Source organism: Sipha flava, unplaced genomic scaffold, assembly GCF_003268045.1.
Source record: "Sipha flava isolate LNK unplaced genomic scaffold, YSA_version1 114_pilon_pilon, whole genome shotgun sequence".
In the NCBI taxonomy this organism is placed as follows: Eukaryota; Metazoa; Arthropoda; class Insecta; order Hemiptera; family Aphididae; genus Sipha; species Sipha flava.
This window is the reverse complement of record NW_020271737.1, coordinates 417,212-439,185: the sequence shown is the minus strand read 5'-3', so window position 1 is coordinate 439,185 and position 21,974 is coordinate 417,212. Positions and strand designations below refer to the sequence as shown.

At 30.8% G+C, this 21,974-nt stretch overlaps 4 protein-coding genes across 4 annotated transcripts; all 4 read left to right on the top strand.

The window, feature by feature from the left end:
• The first annotated feature begins 2,486 nt into the window (after window positions 1-2,486).
• LOC112690669 lies at window positions 2,487-3,079 on the top strand. The gene is made up of 2 exons (XM_025564728.1): window positions 2,487-2,626; window positions 2,743-3,079. The coding sequence occupies exons 1-2, from the start codon at window positions 2,487-2,489 to the stop codon at window positions 3,077-3,079; spliced, it is 477 nt and encodes a 158-aa protein (XP_025420513.1).
• A 222-nt stretch (window positions 3,080-3,301) lies between these two features.
• LOC112690662 lies at window positions 3,302-3,903 on the top strand. The gene is made up of 2 exons (XM_025564715.1): window positions 3,302-3,509; window positions 3,605-3,903. The coding sequence occupies exons 1-2, from the start codon at window positions 3,302-3,304 to the stop codon at window positions 3,901-3,903; spliced, it is 507 nt and encodes a 168-aa protein (XP_025420500.1).
• Window positions 3,904-4,824: 921 nt separating this feature from the next.
• On the top strand, window positions 4,825-5,277 carry LOC112690868. Its single transcript, XM_025564975.1, has one exon. It carries the CDS (start codon window positions 4,861-4,863, stop codon window positions 5,275-5,277), a length of 417 nt encoding a protein of 138 aa, XP_025420760.1. The 5' UTR covers window positions 4,825-4,860.
• Window positions 5,278-5,370: 93 nt separating this feature from the next.
• LOC112690654 lies at window positions 5,371-6,039 on the top strand. Its single transcript, XM_025564705.1, has one exon. The coding sequence runs from the start codon at window positions 5,371-5,373 to the stop codon at window positions 6,037-6,039; it is 669 nt and encodes a 222-aa protein (XP_025420490.1).
• Window positions 6,040-21,974: the final 15,935 nt, after the last annotated feature.

The window sequence follows — 21,974 nt, the reverse complement described above, 5'->3', positions numbered from 1 at the left end:
GTTTAATAAATTTCAAACTGACGATGCGACATGGTGGAACGTCTACACACAACTGACGCAATTTGTAATTTTATTAACTTTAAAACACCAGAATTTGTAAGAATAATGTTTATTATTAATAAGTAATCCATATCTACACAACTAAAGATAATATGTCAATGATTAATCGACCTAAATACGAAAATAGTTCGTATCTTGCAGGTTAATAGTTCGTAGTAACCGGAAGGTCGTTAGTCAAGTTAGCTTTATTTTACTCGTTATAGCCGATAACTCATAATAACCATACTCGTTGTAAACGTATATTTTAACATACAATCATATGCGCTCGTGCCGGGACCTAACATTTTGCTCGTTGTAAGCAGTATCTCGTTCTAAGCGATGCTCGTTATATTGATTTCTACTGTATATTGTATATTATATTTAATAATAATTTAACTAACGTAGGCATTGAGCTAGATATTTATTAAAAATAAAAAATAACATAAATTAGTTATTAAAAATGTTAACTGCGAGTCGTTCATTTTAGAGACCTTTAGTCTGTTACTTTGATCCTCAAAAGTCTTTCTCGTATTTTGACTTGTTTCGGCAATTGTAATCATTGAACCTAATTAAATTAACAAAGTATATGGATTATATACAATAAAATACGACTTCAAATTGTTTTGATCATACAAACAGGTGGAGGGATACGAGAAGTAATGTGTTCAAAGTGAACCGGTGAAGCTGATAGGGATGAATACCGAAACTAATATATATTAATTCTTTTAAACAGTCACAGTGTTTTATTTAAAAAAAAAAAAAAAATCACGTTAATCCTATACTGCTTATCCATTTTGCAGATCTTTTAAACGATAATATGTGTTTTAAAAGAAATTAGCTACCCAACTTTAATACCAGTAGAAATCGATACTTACCAATACGGCAGAATTAAAATGATTATAAACGTATCTAATATATAAAGAGAGAGATTGAAGATAAGTTAAATAAGAAACCTACCTTTTATTTTAGTCCTTCTATTTACCGATGAAATTAAAATTTATTCTGAAGTTACTTCCATCTTCGACTGCCATCAGCTTCAGTCTGATCTCGACTCTTTTTGTCTCTGGATTCAGCGTATTGGCCTTACACTCAATCTCAATAAGTGCCGTAGTATGACATGTTATAGAAAGCGAACTCCAATCAACTTCCTTTACACCTTTAGTGGCTCTCCTGTAGAACGCGTTTATTCTGTTTTAAGACTTTAGGATCTACCTAGTTCCTTCTTTTTATTTTGAACAACATATTAATATAGCAGTTGGTAGAACATTAAAAGTTATGGGTTTCATAGAGCGCAACATTAGCCTTTTCACGTTCATGTCCGCTCTATTTTGGAATATGGTATAGCTGTATGACACCTTTATTTGGCTAAACACCAGTTACGTTTAAAGCGAGTTCAAAACAGATTCCTGATTGTACAATAGCATGTTATATTTTTATTTGTACTAAATATTTAGTTAGATTTTACCGTGAACTACTATGTTTATCTTTGTTTTGTTTTAATCACTACTATTATTGTAATTTTATACATGTGCTGTTATTGTATATCTTTAAATTGAAGATTAGCATTAAATGAATTAATAAATAAATAAGTTAATATATTTATGCAGCTCGTGGGGTTCACATAGGATGGTGCATAAATAATTTGTAAAATACCAATGTAGGCAAATAATAAAATATTTATTTTTAATAGTTTTGGTTACATAAAACATATAACATTCAATTTCCTTAAGCTCCCTAATCTTTTCGTCGCGGTAAAATAAAAATAATTAGAAAATAATAACTTATTAGGCATATATGAAACATAAACACAAAATATCGTTTCCACAATCGACGTGATCGCAGAACGATAAAAATAAGTTCATTAGCACACATTGATTGTGCTTCAAACGATAATTAATCAACTAACCGACGCTTCTTCGCATGTAGTTAGTTTTTGTACGGCCGCCCGAAGCACAACGAATATATGCTCCCCTAAATATTCAATTCCAATTAGGCACACTTCTCAACACGAAAATTTGCAAAAAATTTAATTTTTAATAAATAATTTTGTTAATTACAGAAGATGTGCATAATAACTAATTGTGGTGACGTAAACAACGCATCGCGAATCGTCCAAGTTGTTTACAATATTGTCAGTGGATAAGGAGAAATCCCATGTTCTAGAATATGCGATGATTATCTCGTTAAGGTAATTTCGAGAATGTTCTAGACAATCGACGCCGATATATATATACCGGCTGGTCAGACGCTCATTCAGTCAGTCCGTGAGTACAATCCGCGACACACCGTGAATTACACTCCGCGATATATTCGGCAATTTCTCCTCAATTGTAGCGTGTATCGATATTTGTACATACATATTTATATAATATAGTGTCTATTTTAATTAAATTAAATTTTGAGTGATTTTTATTACTTAAATCCCACAAATTGGTGACCTCGACGTGATGGCAGAGACAGACGCAACGATTGCTCGAGTAGCCATCAAAATACCGGATTTCATTTCGTCAGATCCCGAACTTTGGTTTGCTATGGTCGAAGGTAGTTTTGCCAGCGCGGGAGTCACAGCTGACAACACGAAATTCGGGTATGTGATTGGAGCATTAACGCCGAAATATGCAGTTGAAGTCAAAGACATAATTATGACGCCGCCCTCGGACAGAAGTATGTCAAAATTAAAGATGAATTAATAAAACGTCTTAGTGCCTCTCAAGAGGAAAAAACACGTCAACTTTTGGAGCGCGTTGAGATCGGTGACCGTAAACCGTCACAATTTTTACGCCACCTCCAAAACCTGGCTGACTCTTCCGTTCCGGAAACATTATTAAAGACACTTTGGATGGGCCGCCTACCAAAAAGCATACAAGTGGCGTTAGCAATAGTTAAAGATAGTAAGCTTGAAGAACTCGCTGTCCATGCAGACAACATCGAGGATGCATCTGGTCCTTTGCTACCTCAAATAGCAGAGACATCGAGAAGTGACACTCTTGAAGCCATGTTGAATCTTAAAATTTCTCAGCTTACCTTGAGTATAATTTAGGAAATTGCGACGTTGAGAAGTGAAGTGGCAGCGATCAATACTCGTCCCTCGCGTAATCCGGACTCAAGACCAAGTACTTACCACTCAAGATCTCGATCTCGGAGCCGTACTTTCCATGGTGCAGATGGATTATGCTGGTATTATTGGCGTTATGGATCACAATCGCGAAAATGCAAGGAACCTTGTACCTATAATTCAGGAAAATGTGACGGGTCATCACTGATGACGGCCAGTGAGACCAGTCCGTCCCCTCGCCATCTATTCATTACTGATCGAACTACTCAAACTCATTTTCTCATCGACACGGGTGCCGACCTATGTGTTTATCCACGTAGTGCTGTTCCAGACCGACGAGTAAAATCCGATTACGTCCTATCAGCAGCCAATGGCTCAGCCTCAACTTCGGACTTCGTCGAGATTTCACTTGGAGGTTTGTGATCGCGGAAGTATCCAAACCAATCATTGGTGTGGACTTCTTGAGTCATTTAAATTTATTGGTAGACGTGCGTAATCAATGTCTTTTAGACGGTGTTACAGGACTCACCGCTCATGGTCACGTTGCTGAATCCTCCATACCATCCATAAAGATTGTCGTGGGAGAAACGAAATACGACTGTTTACTACGGAAATTTCCCGAGATCACTCGACCATATGAAGCTCCTAAAGACATTAGGCACAGCACCAAACAGTATATTCAAACGACACCAGGACCCCCAGTATCTTGTAAACCACGACGCTTAGCACTTGATAATCTCAAGGCAGCAAAAAAGGATTTTGAAGCTATGATCCAATTAGGCATTATTCGACCGTCCCAGGGACCTTAGGCATCACCATTATACTTGACATCAAAGAACACAACGGACGCCTGGAGTCCTTGTGAGAATTACCGTGCTCTAAATGCTCGGACTATTCCAGACCGGTACCCGGTTCGTCATATTCAAGAATTTGCACACTTTCTCCACGGTAAAACGATTTTTTCAACAATCAACCTAGTCCGAGCATATAAACAAATTCCTGTAGCTGAAGAAGATATTCCTAAAACCACAATCGTGACATCATTTGGACTTTACGAATTCCTCTTTATGTCTTTTGGACTTCGAAATGCAGCACAATCGTTTCAACGAAGATTGAATTGAAAGATTGATTTCTGTTACAGATACATTGAAGACATATTGGTGGCATCTGTTTCTGAGGAAGAGCACATCAAACATTTACAAATCATTTTTGAGCGTCTACGCGAATTCTCTCTGGTTGTCAATCCAAAAAAATGTGTTTTTGGACAATCAGAAGTAAAGTTTTTAGGCTACATGATTTCTAGAGAAGGAACACGTCTTTTACCCAACAGAGTCACTGACATTTTGAGCTACAAGAGGTCATCGTCCGCTAAGGGTCTACGACAGTTCTTGGGTATGATAAACTTCTATCGTCGTTTTATACCTGGAGCTTCAGACGCACAAGCACCACTAAGTGATCTTTTGATACCCAATTTAAAAGGTAAGTCACCTATTAACTGGACACCAGAGGCCATTTCGGCTTTTGAAAAATGCAAGGAGAAACTCGTCACAGCCACGCTTCTCGCACATCCATGCGAGAACGCTCGACTGGCTATTGTAAGTGATGTTTCAAACACCGCAGTTGGTGCAACTCTCCAACAGTTCATCAATAATGAGTGGCAATCTCTTGCCTTCTTTTCCAAGAAGCTCACAGCGACCGAGACGAAATACGGAGCCTACGATCGAGAACTTCTCGTGATATACCTTGCTGTCAAGCATTTTCAGTATATGGTAGAAGGACGCGATTTGGTTATATTCACTGATCACAAACCCATCACTTTTGCATTTCAGCAGAAATCGGATAAATGCACACCACGACAATTCAGACACCTAGACTTTATCTCACAATTCACCACGGATATTAGGTATGTTCCAGGTAAGCAGAATATCGTGGCTGATACCTTATCTCACGTTGACTCCTTGTCAGAGACAATAGACTACACTGCATTTGCGATATCACAACAGGGAGACGATGAATTAAAAAAATACGAAAAAGAAAACACTGGACTACAACTCAAGCAAGTTCAATTATCAGGATTTCGCTATTGCCTCACATGTATCGATAGATTTACTCGATGGACTGAGGTAATTCCATTAGAAGATCAAGAAGCGGCAACCGTAGCACGAGCTTTCTATACGCATTGAATCGCAAGATTTTGTACCCTTCTTCGTATCACAACAGACCAGGGAAGACAATTTGAGTCATGCCTTTTCAAGCAATTTAATAACTTGACTGAGATGAACCATCTTAGAACCACGGCCTATCATCCGTCAGCAAATGACATGGTAGAACGAAGCCATCGGCAGCTTAAAGCCGCCATTAAATGTCATCAAAATAATCGATGGACAGAAACTCTTCCGACAGTCTTATTGGGCATCCGAGCAGCTTGGCGCGACGATCTTAAATCCACCTGTACAGAATTAGTCTATGAAGAGCCACTTAGACTCCCTGATGAATTCCTAACGTCAAAAGATAATGCTGCCAAGTTCGACGACGCAGCTGAGTTTATCAAAGATCTTCGACATCACATTCAGCAGATCCGACCTGTCAATGGTACACACCATGGCGAGAAGAAAAACTTTGTTTTCAAAGACCTTGCAACCACAGAGTACGTATTCATTCGACATGACGGACCCAAAAATGGAATAAAAATGCCCTATGATGGTCCCTATAGAGTCATAAGTCGAAATAAAAAAACGTTTGTCATTGATATAAAGAAGAAAAAAGTTAGAGTAACTATTGATAGACTTAAACCAGCCTACATCATAGTAGACGACCATTCTAAGGAAGATATTTCGAGAGAAATTCAGACATCTACACCGAATACCATTACAAAGGAGGATCAAAGGACACGTTCCGGAAGAAGAGTTTGTTTTCCAGACCATCTCCAAGTAGGTTATGCTTGACTCCGTCACTGGTAGGGGAGTGATGTGGTGACGTAAACAACGCACCGCGAATCGTCCAAGTTGTTTACAATATTGTCAGTGGATAAGGGGAAATCCCATGTTCTAGAATATGCGATGATTATCTCGTTAAGGTAATTTCGAGAATGTTCTAGACAATCGACGCCGATATATATATATAAACCGGCTGGTCAGATGCTCATTCAGTCAGTCCGTGATTACAATTCGCGACACTCTGTGAATTACACTCTGCGATATATTCGGCAATTCCTCCGCAATTGTAGCGTGTATCGATATTTGTACATACATATTTATATAATATAGTGTCTATTTTAATTAAATTAAATTTTGAGTGATTTTTATTACTTAAATCCCACATAACTATAATTTACCTTAATAATTATCTAGTCTAATAATTTTGTATTATTTTTTGGGACGGTTCACGTTCTCATGTCCACTGTAGAACGAGCTGACATTGTTATGAATAACGGTTTCTAGTGCGGGCATTGCGGCACTGCCACTGCCAAATGCGTATTTTTAATTTTTAAGAAAGCGTTTAAGAATGATTTACTTAATATTTACTTAGGAGAGCGATCCTTTTATCATAATATATTAGCAAATTTGAAATTCTGCTTATACGATTTATGCTTGTAGTTGGTATTTATATTTGTAAGTAATAAATATTTACAGCGTTAAATTAAATGATTGGTTATTAAAATTAAACTGTACATATTTTGTTAAATTTACGGAAGGAGTTCGAATGAGATTTTTGAAAATTTAAAAAACGTTCTAGGGCAAAAATAATTTTGGGAAATGCCAGTTTAAACCCTAAGTAATTCATGCTGAGTTGAATTGGGAAATGTGTCTTGTTTCGTTTTTGATTAACACGTATAGAGTTTGTTTTTAGCGATTAATTTAAATTTGGAGTATTTGGTTAGATTCTCAGACATGCGAACACTTTTTTTTTTTTTTTTTAAATAACATACACCTTGTACACAGTCCATGGTGAGTCAATAGACACGAAACCCTAGGTCTAACAAACTATTATTTTTCGAATTAGATTGAATTTATTTGGCATGTGCAGTCCAATGATTGCAACCCATCATGGTGAAGCGAATCGAAACCTCCACGTAATGCCTTTAAAAAGCTTATAAAAAAAAAAAGAACACGAATAACAATCGATTGAAATCAAATGCTATCACACACCTCCAGAATATAACACACTTAGATCCCGTTTTATCAGTATACATCAGTCACGAATTGTTTAATCCCAATAATACGAATTTACCGAAAAAGGCATAACACTTTGTTGGTGGTTACCTGTACTGACTTATTAATAATATGAATGAATAATTGTCTAACAAATTAAATAAAACATATTATGTAATATGATATACTTTATGTAAAAATAAAATTAATATAAATTTCTTCGAAAAAAATATTTGTTCAAATTCTAGAAACAAAATATTTAATTGATCTTATAGTTCTGCATTTAATAATTTTCTCTGAGTGTTAACGAAAACATTGACATACATATTTTGGAATTGTTTGGTTTTATCCAACAATCTATATCCCAACATAACAATCAATCAATGTAAATATCTGAAGTTATCCGTACATTTTTTTATATACAAATAATTAACGTTCAACACACAGTGCATTTGAACCTAAACGCCTCAGTGAAAAAAAAAACGTAATCCGATATTGTCGGATTATCGATCATTTAATTGATATAAAATAATCCACAAAAATTTTCCAATCATCCGGTTTCGTTGCCCAGATAAGCAGTGGATAATAACGTCATATCGTTGGTTTATTTTGATAATTTTGTCTCAATATTTTCTTAATTCACCGATACCTCTATAAAACGGAGTCTACTACACTAGAATATACAAAAGCATTGCTAACTGCGATATTTCTGGTAATCCGGAAATGTGACATTCCAAAGGCGTTTAGTTAATTGAATCAGTTTTAATGTTCTTAATAGGCAAAAATGGTGTCATAAACAAAGATTATGATGTCGGGTACACTGTAAAAAAAAAGTAAAATAAATAAACAACCAACAAGTAGTGTCTACATGATTATGGGCTCACAGGCATGTAATATTATAAAATGTATATCGATCCAATCCAATCATCGATTTTAATATGTTTATGTTCTAATAAAATACGTATCAGTAATATTCCCCGTAAAACAGATTTATATTTCATAATATACATATATGTATTATTTTATTTCACGTTTTCTGGCGATACTACGGAGTAACTGGCTCTATTTTCATTCGAAACCGACGGATCCGCGAGATTCTACTGTAATTATTATGTTATGGTCATACATAGATGTAGGTCCTTACAAGTTATATTGCCAATTATATAGTAATAATTGCCAATACATAGTATATAATAAATAATAAAAACAACTATTATAGAAAGGCATCAGTATGATATATTGTTACTGTTTTGCGCTTAAGCCGACGCGGCAAAACGCCTGCGTATTTGCCGTACGCAATGAATATAAATGGTCCTGAATCGCACGTCCTATTTTGGATCGATCAGAGGGATCGGGACTAATTTTCTTAATAATAATAATAATGAAAAAATGGAAACAATTCAACTATTATATGGTATATTATAATAATATTATAATATTATAATTAAATGATTATTATACACAAAAATAATAAACTAAAATATTACAATATCAATAAAGTAATCATATAAAGGGAGGCACAGCTCCCAGTACCTCAATATATTTGAATCCCGCTGGATTCTATTCCACGCGACTGTGGATAACTCGACACGTGCGACGAGAACTCAAATACACGGACGATCCGCAACGACAGGGGCAAACTGGAATGGGTCCCGGGTACAAATTCTTGGTTAATGGCGAATCACAAAAGAAAGGGTGCATTAACTAAATAGAAAAAAAAACACTGTTCTAAAAACACCACAATCGTACGCCAAACGCGCCAGGCATACGCAGAGGCTCACACCACAGGAGTCACTCGACGACAGAAAAACGCCGATCTCGAGAACATTCTCTACGGCCCCGGTGAACAGATCAATCCGATAAGATATGAGACCGGTTCCGGGCCCGCAGAGAGTATAAGCAGCGAGTCTCGAACAGTTACGAATATTCATACATGAAGTTCCTTACGAGTCTTACTACATCGGAGGGACCACATCAATCATAAATAATAGACATCGGGAAATGTTTACAAATAATGTAATATTCGTATGAATAGAAAGGAATTATTAATTAATTAAAATCAGAAGGTAACACAAACACATATTATATAAGAACTGGATGGCTACATTTTAAAGTGTAATATTAAAAAGTAATTAAAAAAAAGCGTGACAAAATATGGGAAATGTGTGAATAATAATATTAGCGAGGTCACTAAAGTAATCAATTATTTATAATAATCAGGAACAACTTTTACATAGCACGGCACGATTGATTCCCACAAGACCTGAGTATATAAGGGGGTTGCTAACAAATCAATATTTAGATGTGTTTTAGTTCCGTCCGAGAAAGCACTTTCGCATCAGTTCACTTAAGATATATTAACTTATAAGTAATTAACTTAAAATTATTTCTTGTACACAAATACGTGAACTTAAATAAATATTATAACAGTTGTTAATTTTATGAGAGTTGACTTATTATTTGATAATCTTAACGGTTGAACTGACAGCACGCAACAATTATACTATCTAACTCCTTAAGTCGTATTTGACATGTCAAATATGGTCCGAGCCCCATTTTTAGTAAACATGTATTTTTAATAATTTATTTAAATAGCTGATTATCAATTTTTTTTTTTTTTTTTTGTATAATAGTTAAGAATAAATATATAAAAAACGAACATTCATTAAAGGCAAAAAAAAATTATAATGTGATTTTTCACATCTCTTTAACTTAAATACTAAAAAAAAAGTTAAAAAGTTAAAAGTTTTTTATGATAAGATATTTGATATATTTTCAAAAAACTTAAAGGAAATACTACTGATTATCGTTAAAATAATTAGTTTTTGAGAAATAGAGATGGTTAATTTATTGCTTCGAATATCGAAATTGAAATATGTGAGTAGAAATGTGCATTGAAAAATAATTATCCATGTGTTTTGTAACAGATGTGTAAATATTAAATGTTTATTAAAAATTAAAATGAACAAATACCATATAAATTTGAATGTTATTATTTGTTTTTAATTTAAAATATTCATTTAACAAAAACGGTCAATATCCACTTAATGAAAAGTCAAATAGCGTTTAAATATTTGTTTTTGATTTTACATTAACAATATCGAAAATCGAAAATGTAGACACAGAATCGGTTGTCGCCAACTGTTTTACGTATCGAATGCACTAGCAACATAATTTTTTCACTCGTAGAAACGGTTCTCTTCGTAAAAACACTGAGATAGTCAACGATGATAAAAATCTAGTGCGTTTCGTGTCTAATAATTTAATTACGCGCAAACGGTATGGGAGTCTATATTGGATCCGGACCGCGCGGCAGAGTTAAACAAGCGGCCGCTATCGGGTCTGAACAAGCGTGACCGAAATACAGTCTATGGGTTAAGCGCGCCAGGCGGTCGGTCGAGTCGGCGGCCCTAAAAAAGGGTTAATAAGATAAAAGGGTTAAAACAAACTTAATCAAACTATGTTAGCTAGACTGCAAAGTCGATGTGTCCTGCATGCGAATCGCACCGACTTGACGTTCGGCAGCTGGAGGTCCGTTACTGTACCGTTGGTTTGTCGGACGATTTTGTCGCACGACGGCTTGCTGCTAGCTGTGCGTGATTAAGCTGTCTCCAGAATATAATACGACTCATAGCTGCGTTCGTGGAAGGACCGGGTAGTTACTGCCTCTCTCCACCTCGGTGGACTGCGCCACCAACAAAATAACGCACAGATAAAAATAGAAAAATTTGCTGTCTGTATTAGGTACCGACATTACCGGTCGAGTACATGAGTATCGAGTACGTTTTTTTTATTTTGGTTTTAAATGTATTTTTATTTTCTCCACACGGCAACAAAAATAATTTTCGGTCTTGATTAAAAAATATTCCTATTATTGCTAGTTTTTTAATACAAAAAATAATTATTTCTTTGAGTCAAAAAAAAAAAAAATTAATAGTTCTCACGATTTAAAAATTTTTCATGCCCCCTCGGTTGCCAAAGTCTGAACACGCTTACCGTTGTCGTATCGCCGACTCGATTATTGGTTCACGTGCTTCGAGAACTTCCGCTTTCGTGATCTTCCAATTCCCACTAGTGGTTATCGCCGTGCTTCACCTTGTGTACCATTCATCCGTCCATGGCTGCTACTCCGTCACTGCTCCGTCTTGTGGTCTGCATTCTTCCTTCTATTCATCCGATTCTGTAAGTCAAATGTTTCCGGCCAGCAACGCGAAGGTGGAAGGATTTTTAAGAAGATTGTCATTGGTGGCAAAAGTAATGGCACTTTGTATCAAATTCGGTGGGTATCTGTGATGATTGTACAATGTTACATTATACGTTTATTATTTCTATATTAATATCATTCGAATCGTTACGGTGATACTTTATGGTGTGTAAAGATTAGCGATGGTTAAATACTAGCTTCGGATAGCTTTCTAATTAGAACGAAAGTATGTAAGCGTAATCGCTGAACACGAACATCGACAGATAATTAAAAATATCTAAAAATAACTATAATTTTATAATACATTCCATTTGTACTCAGTATTATATTAAGATGTAAAAAAAAATACAATTCGCATGGAATTAGTTTTTTGTTATTTTCCTAAATATTTTGCCTTAAAATTCGTACTATTAAAAATATTTATTAGGTTAGAATCTCTCTTAAAATTTATTAATATATAAAAAATATATTATTATCATTATGATAAATTTTATATTCAATTTCTACTGATTTTTTTAATTTTAGCTAAAATAATAGGACAACTCACCCGTATTTTGGAAATGCTAACTGCTGATTTCCATTGAAATGTATTAAACAAATTGTTATGCTACCGTTAACTGCTACTACTCGAAGCAGTTTTCAACTTAAACTTATCAGATACATATATTTCGATATTTCGAAGTTACATTTTTTGAATATGCTTTGGTTTATAAAAATATTTTACAACTTTTATACACATAAGTTTATACATTTTATAATATATGAAATGACGTTTATTTGCCATGTGTTGTGTTAATTTTCAAAATCTTTTTTTTTTTCTAATAATGGAAAAAAGTCTATAAATTGTAAATTGTAAATTTTATAATGTAAAAACTATCTAAGGTAATGTTTAAAATCATTTAAATCATTAGTTAGTACATTTTACTTACTCTAATAGTATAATACTATAATACTATAACTTTTCAGAAGTATTTTATTTAACTGTACTCAGATTTAGTTTTAGTTCGATCTTATTTCGATTCTATTTTGATACTTTGCCACTTGTCATGAAATAATATTCACTCGATTGTACGATAAAAGATATTCAATAGTAAAAATATTAAAAAAAATATGTTACCAAATGGATTATTGAAATTCATACGGTTTATTACTTTATTACCTACTAATGATAATCAAAAATGAATATACAATATAAGTAAATATAATAATCAACATTTAGAAATTAGTTCACTATTATTATTGTATTTATTCAAGTGATGTACATTTTAACCAATAAATACTGTAATTGAAATTTAATCCAGTTTAGAGGTAAACAATATACTTTCAAGCTGCAATCAAGGTCTAATATTTACTGATAGAATTCACTATGTAAATAAATCTCATAAAATCGAAAACTAAAATATTATCATCAAAACACTGCAAATTTAGGACATCAGGGTATTTACTCCGTAAAAGTGTTTATAGATTGATTGGTTAATTTCAAATTTGTCTAACTCGATAATTAATACAATATATAGAACGGAAATTTATTATTTGCCATTATTAATCATAACATTTTCTAATTTCCTTAAGAAAACTAAGAATTTATTTATCAATCTTTTCATATTTTTCATATTAAATCACTTATCAATATATTTTTATTTTTCTTGTGTTTTTTCTCGTCGACTTTCATTCTATTAACTGCTAATCATGTTCTTAAAAAACTAGTCAAATTTAATCGTTTGCGTAGCGTAATACTCTCTGTTATCAAAAAATCACTACGAATTGCTGAATTTACATGAATATATTTAAAAATAAAAATACATTAAAGAAATTAAATTGTAAAAATTACTTTTATGGAAAACAAAAGTTGCAAGTATTTTAAGTAAACCAAATCTAAAGCTTCCTTTTGCGAACTAAAGGTAAAATATTAGCTACATATACTTTTTCAAGATAAATATACTCAATATTTCTACATATTTTTTTTTTATTATTGTAATAAATATTTAAAGCATTTCTTAAAAAAAATAATAATCAACTCTTTCAAAATGTATAGATGGAGTTTATTTGTTAAAAAATAAATTCTAAAAATGTTGAACCATTATATTTTTTTCATTTTTTTCATTTCAAAACATAAAAAATGTTATTATTAGATATTATAAAAAATGTACGAAAAAAGAGGTGATATATTAAATAAGCGTATGAAAATGTTCCAGTTATATTACAGCAATTAATTTACTAGGATTACTTATAAGTATTATTTCTAGTTGTAAATACATTTATGATACTCGATTTATATCAATATCTTTCTTTTTCTTAGTCTCGTTGTGTTAATAATTTATTTATATTTCAGATGGTCAAAAATCAAACCAAAATAATTAAAAATTACTAACAAACTAAATAACATTTTTTGTTTATTTAGCATATTTAAATTATTGTGACGTACAACAAAAATTAGTGACATTTTTTTAATACTATAATTTTTTTTTTTTTTTAATTACTCGAATATTTCCCACTAACATCCGAAATTTGGGAACCCGATTGAATTATGTAACTTCTATAATATTGTTTTTTGATTATAACATATTATTTCGTACAGCAGTAATTCGACAATAATAGGAAGTTATTACTCGGACCGGGAACCGTAATATAGGTAATACGGTTTGGAAAAACTATAAAATATAATATTGTATTCGACAAAAATGTCGACTTCATTCGTTTTAGACGTAATTGCTTATCGGGTTCTTTCCTAAAACTAAACGCATAACATTATTTTTTGTCATATATACACTTGAATAATACGTTCTACAGCCTTCAATGGAAAAAAAAAATCAATCAATTATGTTTGTTCAAATAATTTTCTCTCTTCTTATCACCGTACTAATGGTCCAAGTTCAATCGGATGTTCTTGATCTTAGGCAGCCGGAAAAACAGGTGAGAGCCCCGGACGCATATTACCAAAGTGTACATGGTCTCGGCACTAAGTACAAAATAAATCATTTTCACTGGGTCGTTCAAAATTTTATATTTTACCATGTTTTTCGTCAACGATATTTTAATAACAAAATTATTACCAATAATAAAATTATACATAGACAAATAATTAATATTTAATAATATTAACACAATACAGGTATTTTTGCACAACTCATTTCCACATTTTAGTAAAACATATTTAAATCCAAAAAATAATAACAAAATACAAATACTAATTTAGGTACTTATATTCTATAATCTATACAAATATGAATATGTATTTATTGTGTAAAATGACCAAGCACAGCTAAAATATTATTGACAACATGACTACGGCTGGTATTCATTTTCGATATAGTTTAGCTCGATATTTTGTTTTGCGCGAGCACAATTTTTTTTTCATTTCTATCCTTAAAGGTCACTAAAACGGAACAGATAATAATTATAAATGATAATAAAACAATCATTCTTTTATTAAACGAGTAGGAAGAAGCAGAAGGAATGACGTATATTTCAAATACATACTCATATACATGTATAGGACTTCATCGACTAACAGCTCATCGTCAGCCGGTGGTTGTCAGCGAATAGAGTTTTCGATTTTTTACCATCGAATCAATTCGTTTATAATATAAATAATAAATTCGTTTAGAATGAAATCGCGATGTGACGCACACTTCCAGATCACTGCTTCCGGAGCACTGTGATTGTCGGACGCAACGACTGTTGTTGACGCGCACACGTCGATCGGACGCGATAAGGCGTTTGTTTATAGATCAGTCGATTATGCGGTCGATGTGACTGGTCTTTCCTTCCAGCGGTTAACACCGGTCGATGTATCATTACGATACACGTTTTTGGTCATGGCCAGTGAGACCACGGAATGAAACACGAAGTTTTTTCGTCGCATTTCCATTTCGTGTTAAATTTTTTTCTGAAAACTTTCACGCGTAAACGCCGTGTCCGGGAACCCGCTGTAGCGGTTGATTTATCGCGAGCGTTTTAACGTTTACACAGAACGGAACGTCGAGCGAAATCACGCAACAACACCTTAGTGCGCTTCTTCTTGTTTGTTCTCGTCTACATTTTAAATGCTCTTACACGCATAATTAACCGCGCGTTCAAAATCTAAACCCCACACGTCAAAGTTTTCTTAAAAATATTTCCATCGGTAAGAGAAATTAAGTATATTAAATATTGGTTTTTAGGGAGAAAATAATGAAAACGTAGGATATTTAGATCGCGAAAAAAATATACAATTTTCAACTATATTATACGGCTATGAACATGGATTATTTTAAAACAATTTTTTTATATACTTATTAATCTACCCAGATAATAAATGCTTAACATTAAAAAAATCATCAAGTCAGAAATTAACCTACGCTCGTATTTGATGAACAAACGAAACCACCAAAACCGTAGAATATTAATTACTATCAATCGGTTTTCAAAGCAGTTAATACCTACAATCAAAGAGGAGTGAATTGGACATGTTTTTTGTTTTTGATTTAACAAACGTGTTTAAGTACGTTACATTGTTTTGATGACCTCACCGCCGAGGATTTATCGATTGTTGTACTCGAATTATAGCCTCAAAATTTGCACTAATTAAATTTTTTTTAGTTTAAATTTTAATAATTGAACGCTATTTATTATTATATTTGAATGAATTACAAAGGAAAAAAATAATTATCCACACCATTGAGACTGTGTCAAATTTTCGTATCGAAAAATGTTGTCATCTTTCACTTGGTAACAGTAAAACGCTTCTCGATGCATACACTAGCTCCATTCATCAATCTCTCGGTAATAAATCATTCCTATCATCAGCTGCTTTCATAAACGTAACGGGCGCGTTGCTCTAATCGTGCGTATTAATTCTCTTCGCACTTATTTCGCAATTCATAATTTCATCTCGACCGCGTTCTTTACGTGTTTTACATTTCGTTTCTTCGTCCAGCCCCGTTGGTAACCGAATTATGAGACTTATTCATACGAATGATCTAATCACGTATAATGCTTTCTACCTTCAGTGAAGTACGTGTTAAACTGCAATACGCGAATCTTGTATTCCAATCGTTATTCCACCACGATTGTGATGGTCCGTTTCTCTCATTATCGTTCGGACCATCCTCAACAATTGGCGCAAAGTTCATACCACACAATTGTATTTCTTATGGTCACCTTATTGTCTAAAACATGATTTGAATGTTTTATACGCATTTCAACGCGCTTCATAACTTCTTTATACGATTCTCATTGATTCGGGTAGTTCTGATTTTTTTTTCACAATCCATTTGTTTTTGCTTTTCTCTTTGGTATTTCCGTAACTTGTGCTCTTATAACTTATTAATATTTTTATTTAATTACGTTTTTTTACTCTACATTGTTATTATTTTAAAATCGTATTCGTTTAAAATCCGTTGAAACGAAGAACGTATCAGTTTGATAGTCATGTTTAATTCCAATGAAAACTTGTAGAATATTGTCCATTCATTGCAGCAATGGATCTAATTTTGAACAAACCATATTATATGATACGCAATTACTAAAATGAATATTATTAAATTTGTCTATTTAACGAAAAGAAAAAAAAATCATTTAATCAATAAAATTAAACAACGTATGTTGTGTTCGGATGAGCGATATTTACGTTATAGTTTTCCAAATAGTTCAAAAGCCTGCGATAATCAGCTCTAATTTATAAGGTATGTACATTGTGTCGTGTGCTCTATCTCACCATATAAGTGTAAAATTAGTACAAAATATACTTAATGAATATTCTTGAGTTTGTGGTTTCGAAAAGTACGCAGTTACAAAGTGATAATATAGAATAATGTTTCTTGAACAAACCAATGGATTAATTAACAATGATTGCAGCGAAAATTATTCCATGCATACATTGTAAATGTTCTCATCATGAACCGTTTTCCTTACATCTATAATTGCCTGCAGAAATAATTAATTTATCTCCGTAAATACACCTTGGTTAAACACAAATTATTGAAATACAATGTTATAAATAAATGTTTAATTCAAATCGAATTTTGCGGTTCTTATTGTAAAATCTTCATTTTTCTTTTTAAACAACCTTTTATATGGTTCTATAACCTAGTTTTAAACTTCAACTGATTCTTGTGTCTATCAATATCTTATTATAGGATCGGATTCAGATAGTGAAAACATTTTTCCTGGTACAATTCAACAACTGTTGCTGTTCGTAAATTTATTAATTGCAATATTTAAACAGATAACAAATTACGAGTATGTTGTAGAGTGTAGTTAGAGGTACCATATATTCTTTCATTGGACTACTGATATATACCTTTGATTTTATTTTAAATGTTACATTATTTTATTGAAAATTGAGTTCTTATAAAAAGTTATAAAAATACAATTATGAAATCAGTTATATGAACTCACTTGTTTGCTCTCTCTTGAGTATTTTACTAATGCATGTATTCTTGGGGTAAATTGAACCGTCCATTAGATGCTATGATAATATTTATAAGATACACTTGATTTCTAAAATATATTAAATGTATCTTCTTTAATTTTAAAGTTGCCTAATTTAATGGAATGTTTAACGTCGTCTCACTAGAGTTTTCGTTATTAATGCAATACAAGAACTGCTACTGTAACTTTCTTGTATTTATAGATATAATTTCATTTAAAGTTTAAATTAAATGTTTATGCTTATACCGAAATTCAATACAATAAATTCATATAAACATTGAAAAATCTGTATCTAATTATATTTACAGATATCACATATATAAAATAAATACATTTGGCAATACCTTGAATCGATTAAATTATTTTTAAAATAGAATTATAATTTCATTTGATAATTCATATCATGCAGACAAATATTTTCTATATTTATCTTATAGATTTTAACTATTTATTTCAGATTTTTATACTTTAAAATTTATTTCTATCGTACTATCATAGATTAACCAAAGAAAAATATTTGTTATTATACTTAATAAACTGTACGTATTTTTTTTACTGTCTTTATTTTCTAAATAGTGTTAGATTATATAATATATATATATATATATATTATAATAATAATATATAATATATATTATTTTTATAATTTTATAAATATATAAAATAATTTATACTTGTTAAAATTATACATACAATTTTTTTTTACTAATGATTAATAAATTAAGAAATTTTTCTGATTTTCAACATTTAGTATTATAACATATAATTTAATTTTATAAAGTAATTTGATTAATACTTTGTTTTAAAATACTTGTTACTTGTTCTGTTATAATTCTTATATTAACTACAATTAGTTATGATGTGATATAATTACTTGGGGTATAATTAAATCCCAAATTTTAAAATATTTTTTTTCAACGTACATGCTTTAAAATTTCAGGTTTCTTAAATACCAAAGCATTTTAGTTTGTCAGAATATTAAATTGTATAACCAAAGAAAAAAATGCATTTGGTGCATGGATTTTAAAAATAAAAATAATTCCAATTAAAAAATATATAAATATGAATCAAATTTATATATAGATAACCATTTCTGATTTAACTAAAAGCCAAAAAGCATAAAAAGTACAACTAAAATACAGTTTTTGGTAAATTAGTATTTTAAAAATATATTTTTGTTAACCAATTGTAATGTATAGTGCCAGATTTGTAAAAAAAATCGTAAATCAACTTTTATGAATCTCATTTAAAAACTGAAATGTTGTGTATACAAAAAATAATCTATGAAAGGTTCTATATTTACTATGCCCCTTATGTGCTGCTATGAATACGCCACTGCTGGCAATTTTCAATCTTATGAAGTTGTTAGTCTCATCTTCCGTCAAAAATCCTAAAGATTTGATAAACCTGTCTGCATATTTTTTACATAAAAGTTAAAAAGTTCTTATTTTTTAGATCGAAACGTTAATTAATTGACATCAAAATAATTAATATTTTATTATTAACTATTTTTAAAAAATGTAGAAAATATATTTAAAGAAAGTTTTTTGCATCAATCATTTTTAGTTGGAAATTGGATACTTAATACTTTAAGAATTTTTTTTTATAATTTCACAGTTAATTTTTAGTTTTTTTGAGCTTAAGGAAAAACTAAAAAACTTTGGAAGGCTTTAAATTTTACCTAGCTACCGTAAATATTTATTTTGGTAAGTAATTTTTTTCGTCTTATTACTGTATAATTTTTTTGAATGGTTAATTCTTAAAGATTTAAAAACGTGTTAAAAGTCTTTCCATTACCATTTGTTTGTTTATTAAATTGTAAGTCTGAAACGTGGCACTATCGATTATATCACAAACTTACAGATGATTAAAATTGAATTGAATTTAAATGTTAAACATAGCTTATTTTCTTTTTTAAAAATCATTGTTTGTCCATATAAATTTATTACAATCGTACATAGTTATTTCACATCGCGATACATTTATGTTACAATTACAAATGATAAAAATTTTAATATTTATACACATACATGGTATATTATGAGAAAAAGTTTTTAGATATTTTAGTTATATATTTAATCTTATTCCTAAAAATGTACAAAATATTTTCTCTTTTGTTTTCAGTTGATTTATTTATAAAACAACGTTATTTGAGTATAAAACTATACATTGCAATTGTAAGCCCTGACGAGACACGCTAGAATATACATTATTGCACTAATTATAACTCTGTCTCATCCTTAAACAAGTTGTTTTAACTAAATTGAAAATATTAGTAAATAACTCAACAAAGGCATCAAAAGAGATCAATATGTGACGACAGTATGTTGTTTAATTCAACACCGAGTATACAAATAGTAGCTAAGTTGACCCATGTGTATCTCACCTAGGTACTTTTTCGTTCGTAATTTTTAGTTTATATTTCTTTTAAATTTAATTGTGCAATGAATTTAAACTATACAGACAATTTTATAGTTGTATCTATGTATTTCATTCGATTAAAACACTAATCTATATTATATTACACGTATTGCGCATTGGTTCAGGTTATTTTTTACTATGCGCGAAACTATGTATTTTGAACATTGTTTTTAATCGATGCAATTAGTATTTTATACTGAAATGATTTTAATATCTTTATTATTTGGATAAGCATTTTCAAAAAATACGTTTCAAAATGTACTTGTACTCTTACTTGAAAAGTATACATGACTTAATACGTCCATCAAATAAACGCCATTTAGATAGAATTAATTAATTAATTTAGAAAGGCAATTATTTGTTGAGAAACTCATCAATTTAATATGACTTATTATGAAAGTATGCTTAATGCAAAAGAATTTGATTGTGATCGCTTTAACCGTTCAGTGACTATCAGCATTTGTATTGGTTCAGGAGTCTAAACAAGACTGAACAAGTAATAGATTTAACTATCACACTGTTACAAAAATATTACAAATCTTTATATTTCCTATTATAATTATTTAGTGTTGTTTTATATATTTTATACACGATTCTTATATTTTTAGCTTTTCGTCATATCATATTTATTTTTTATTTAAGTTTTTTATAAAAATATCATTACTAAAATCTGTAATATGAAAAATATTATAACACTGAAAACGAATTGTACTTCCTTGAATAATTACTAATTTAAATGTAAAACAATTTTCCAAAATATTTTCCTCACTTATTTCATGTATACTTTTAATTTTTTTTTTTTTATAGTTTCTAAATGACACATAAAAAACTCATATCAAAGACAATGACGATTGTTTTAGCGTTAGAAATACTTTTTCATTCTAATGTGTTAAATGAAAATTACTACAATGCAAATATAATACACAAACTTGAGTAGGTAATTATACCTATATGTTTTTTACCACAGTTTTTTACTTAGATAGACACATCAAAGTAACGAAATATATTTAATAAAAGTTGATGAACAATGATAAATAGAAAACTGTAATAGTAATCTTACGAATAACTTATAACGTTCATAAATATTTCTATTTTTTTATTTTTGAAGCATAAATTTTAGAAAAAAAACTGTTTAAAAAATACATTTCACAACAAAATTTGAAATATAAATAATGATAAAACAAGAAAACATTTCTGAGCGAATATCAATCAAAATATTGTAACGTAAATTTCGTATGGAACGTTTTACGAATTGTGTGATCAAGTATGTTGATTGGGTATATGGGAAAATTTCCATTTACAATAGAGAACATCATATATAAAATAGTTTTCGACTTTCATAATATATATAGTAAATATCGATAAACTTAAAACTAGAGTGTTCTGGTCTTATAAAATAAATAAATTGCAACAAAACGCAATCAATTAGTTGGTGAATTACATGTATGTATGGTGAACATTTGTATTATTATATAGTTATTAAATATTGTTATATAGTATGTATATTTTTGATTAGTCAATTTATTATTATGGAGATGAACAATATATATTTAGATAATGTTTGTATTGATATTGCCATACAACTCAATTCCCAATATGAAATTTAAAGGAGTTATATTTATTTTGTATTTGTCAAAAAAAATGTATAGTTTAATTTTACATATTTTTTGTTATTTACACAACATAATTT

Excerpts from the sequence above, each read along its gene's own strand:
- LOC112690669 (XM_025564728.1), top strand. The coding sequence starts at position 2,487 with ATGGCAGAGACAGACGCAACGATTGCTCGAGTAGCCATCAAAATACCG. Across the intron at positions 2,627-2,742 it reads GCTGACAACACGAAATTCGG|TGCCTCTCAAGAGGAAAAAA; the intron begins GTATGTGATTGG and ends AAAACGTCTTAG.
- LOC112690662 (XM_025564715.1), top strand. The coding sequence starts at position 3,302 with ATGACGGCCAGTGAGACCAGTCCGTCCCCTCGCCATCTATTCATTACT. Across the intron at positions 3,510-3,604 it reads CGTCGAGATTTCACTTGGAG|ACGGTGTTACAGGACTCACC; the intron begins GTTTGTGATCGC and ends AATGTCTTTTAG.
- LOC112690868 (XM_025564975.1), top strand. The coding sequence starts at position 4,861 with ATGGTAGAAGGACGCGATTTGGTTATATTCACTGATCACAAACCCATC.
- LOC112690654 (XM_025564705.1), top strand. The coding sequence starts at position 5,371 with ATGAACCATCTTAGAACCACGGCCTATCATCCGTCAGCAAATGACATG.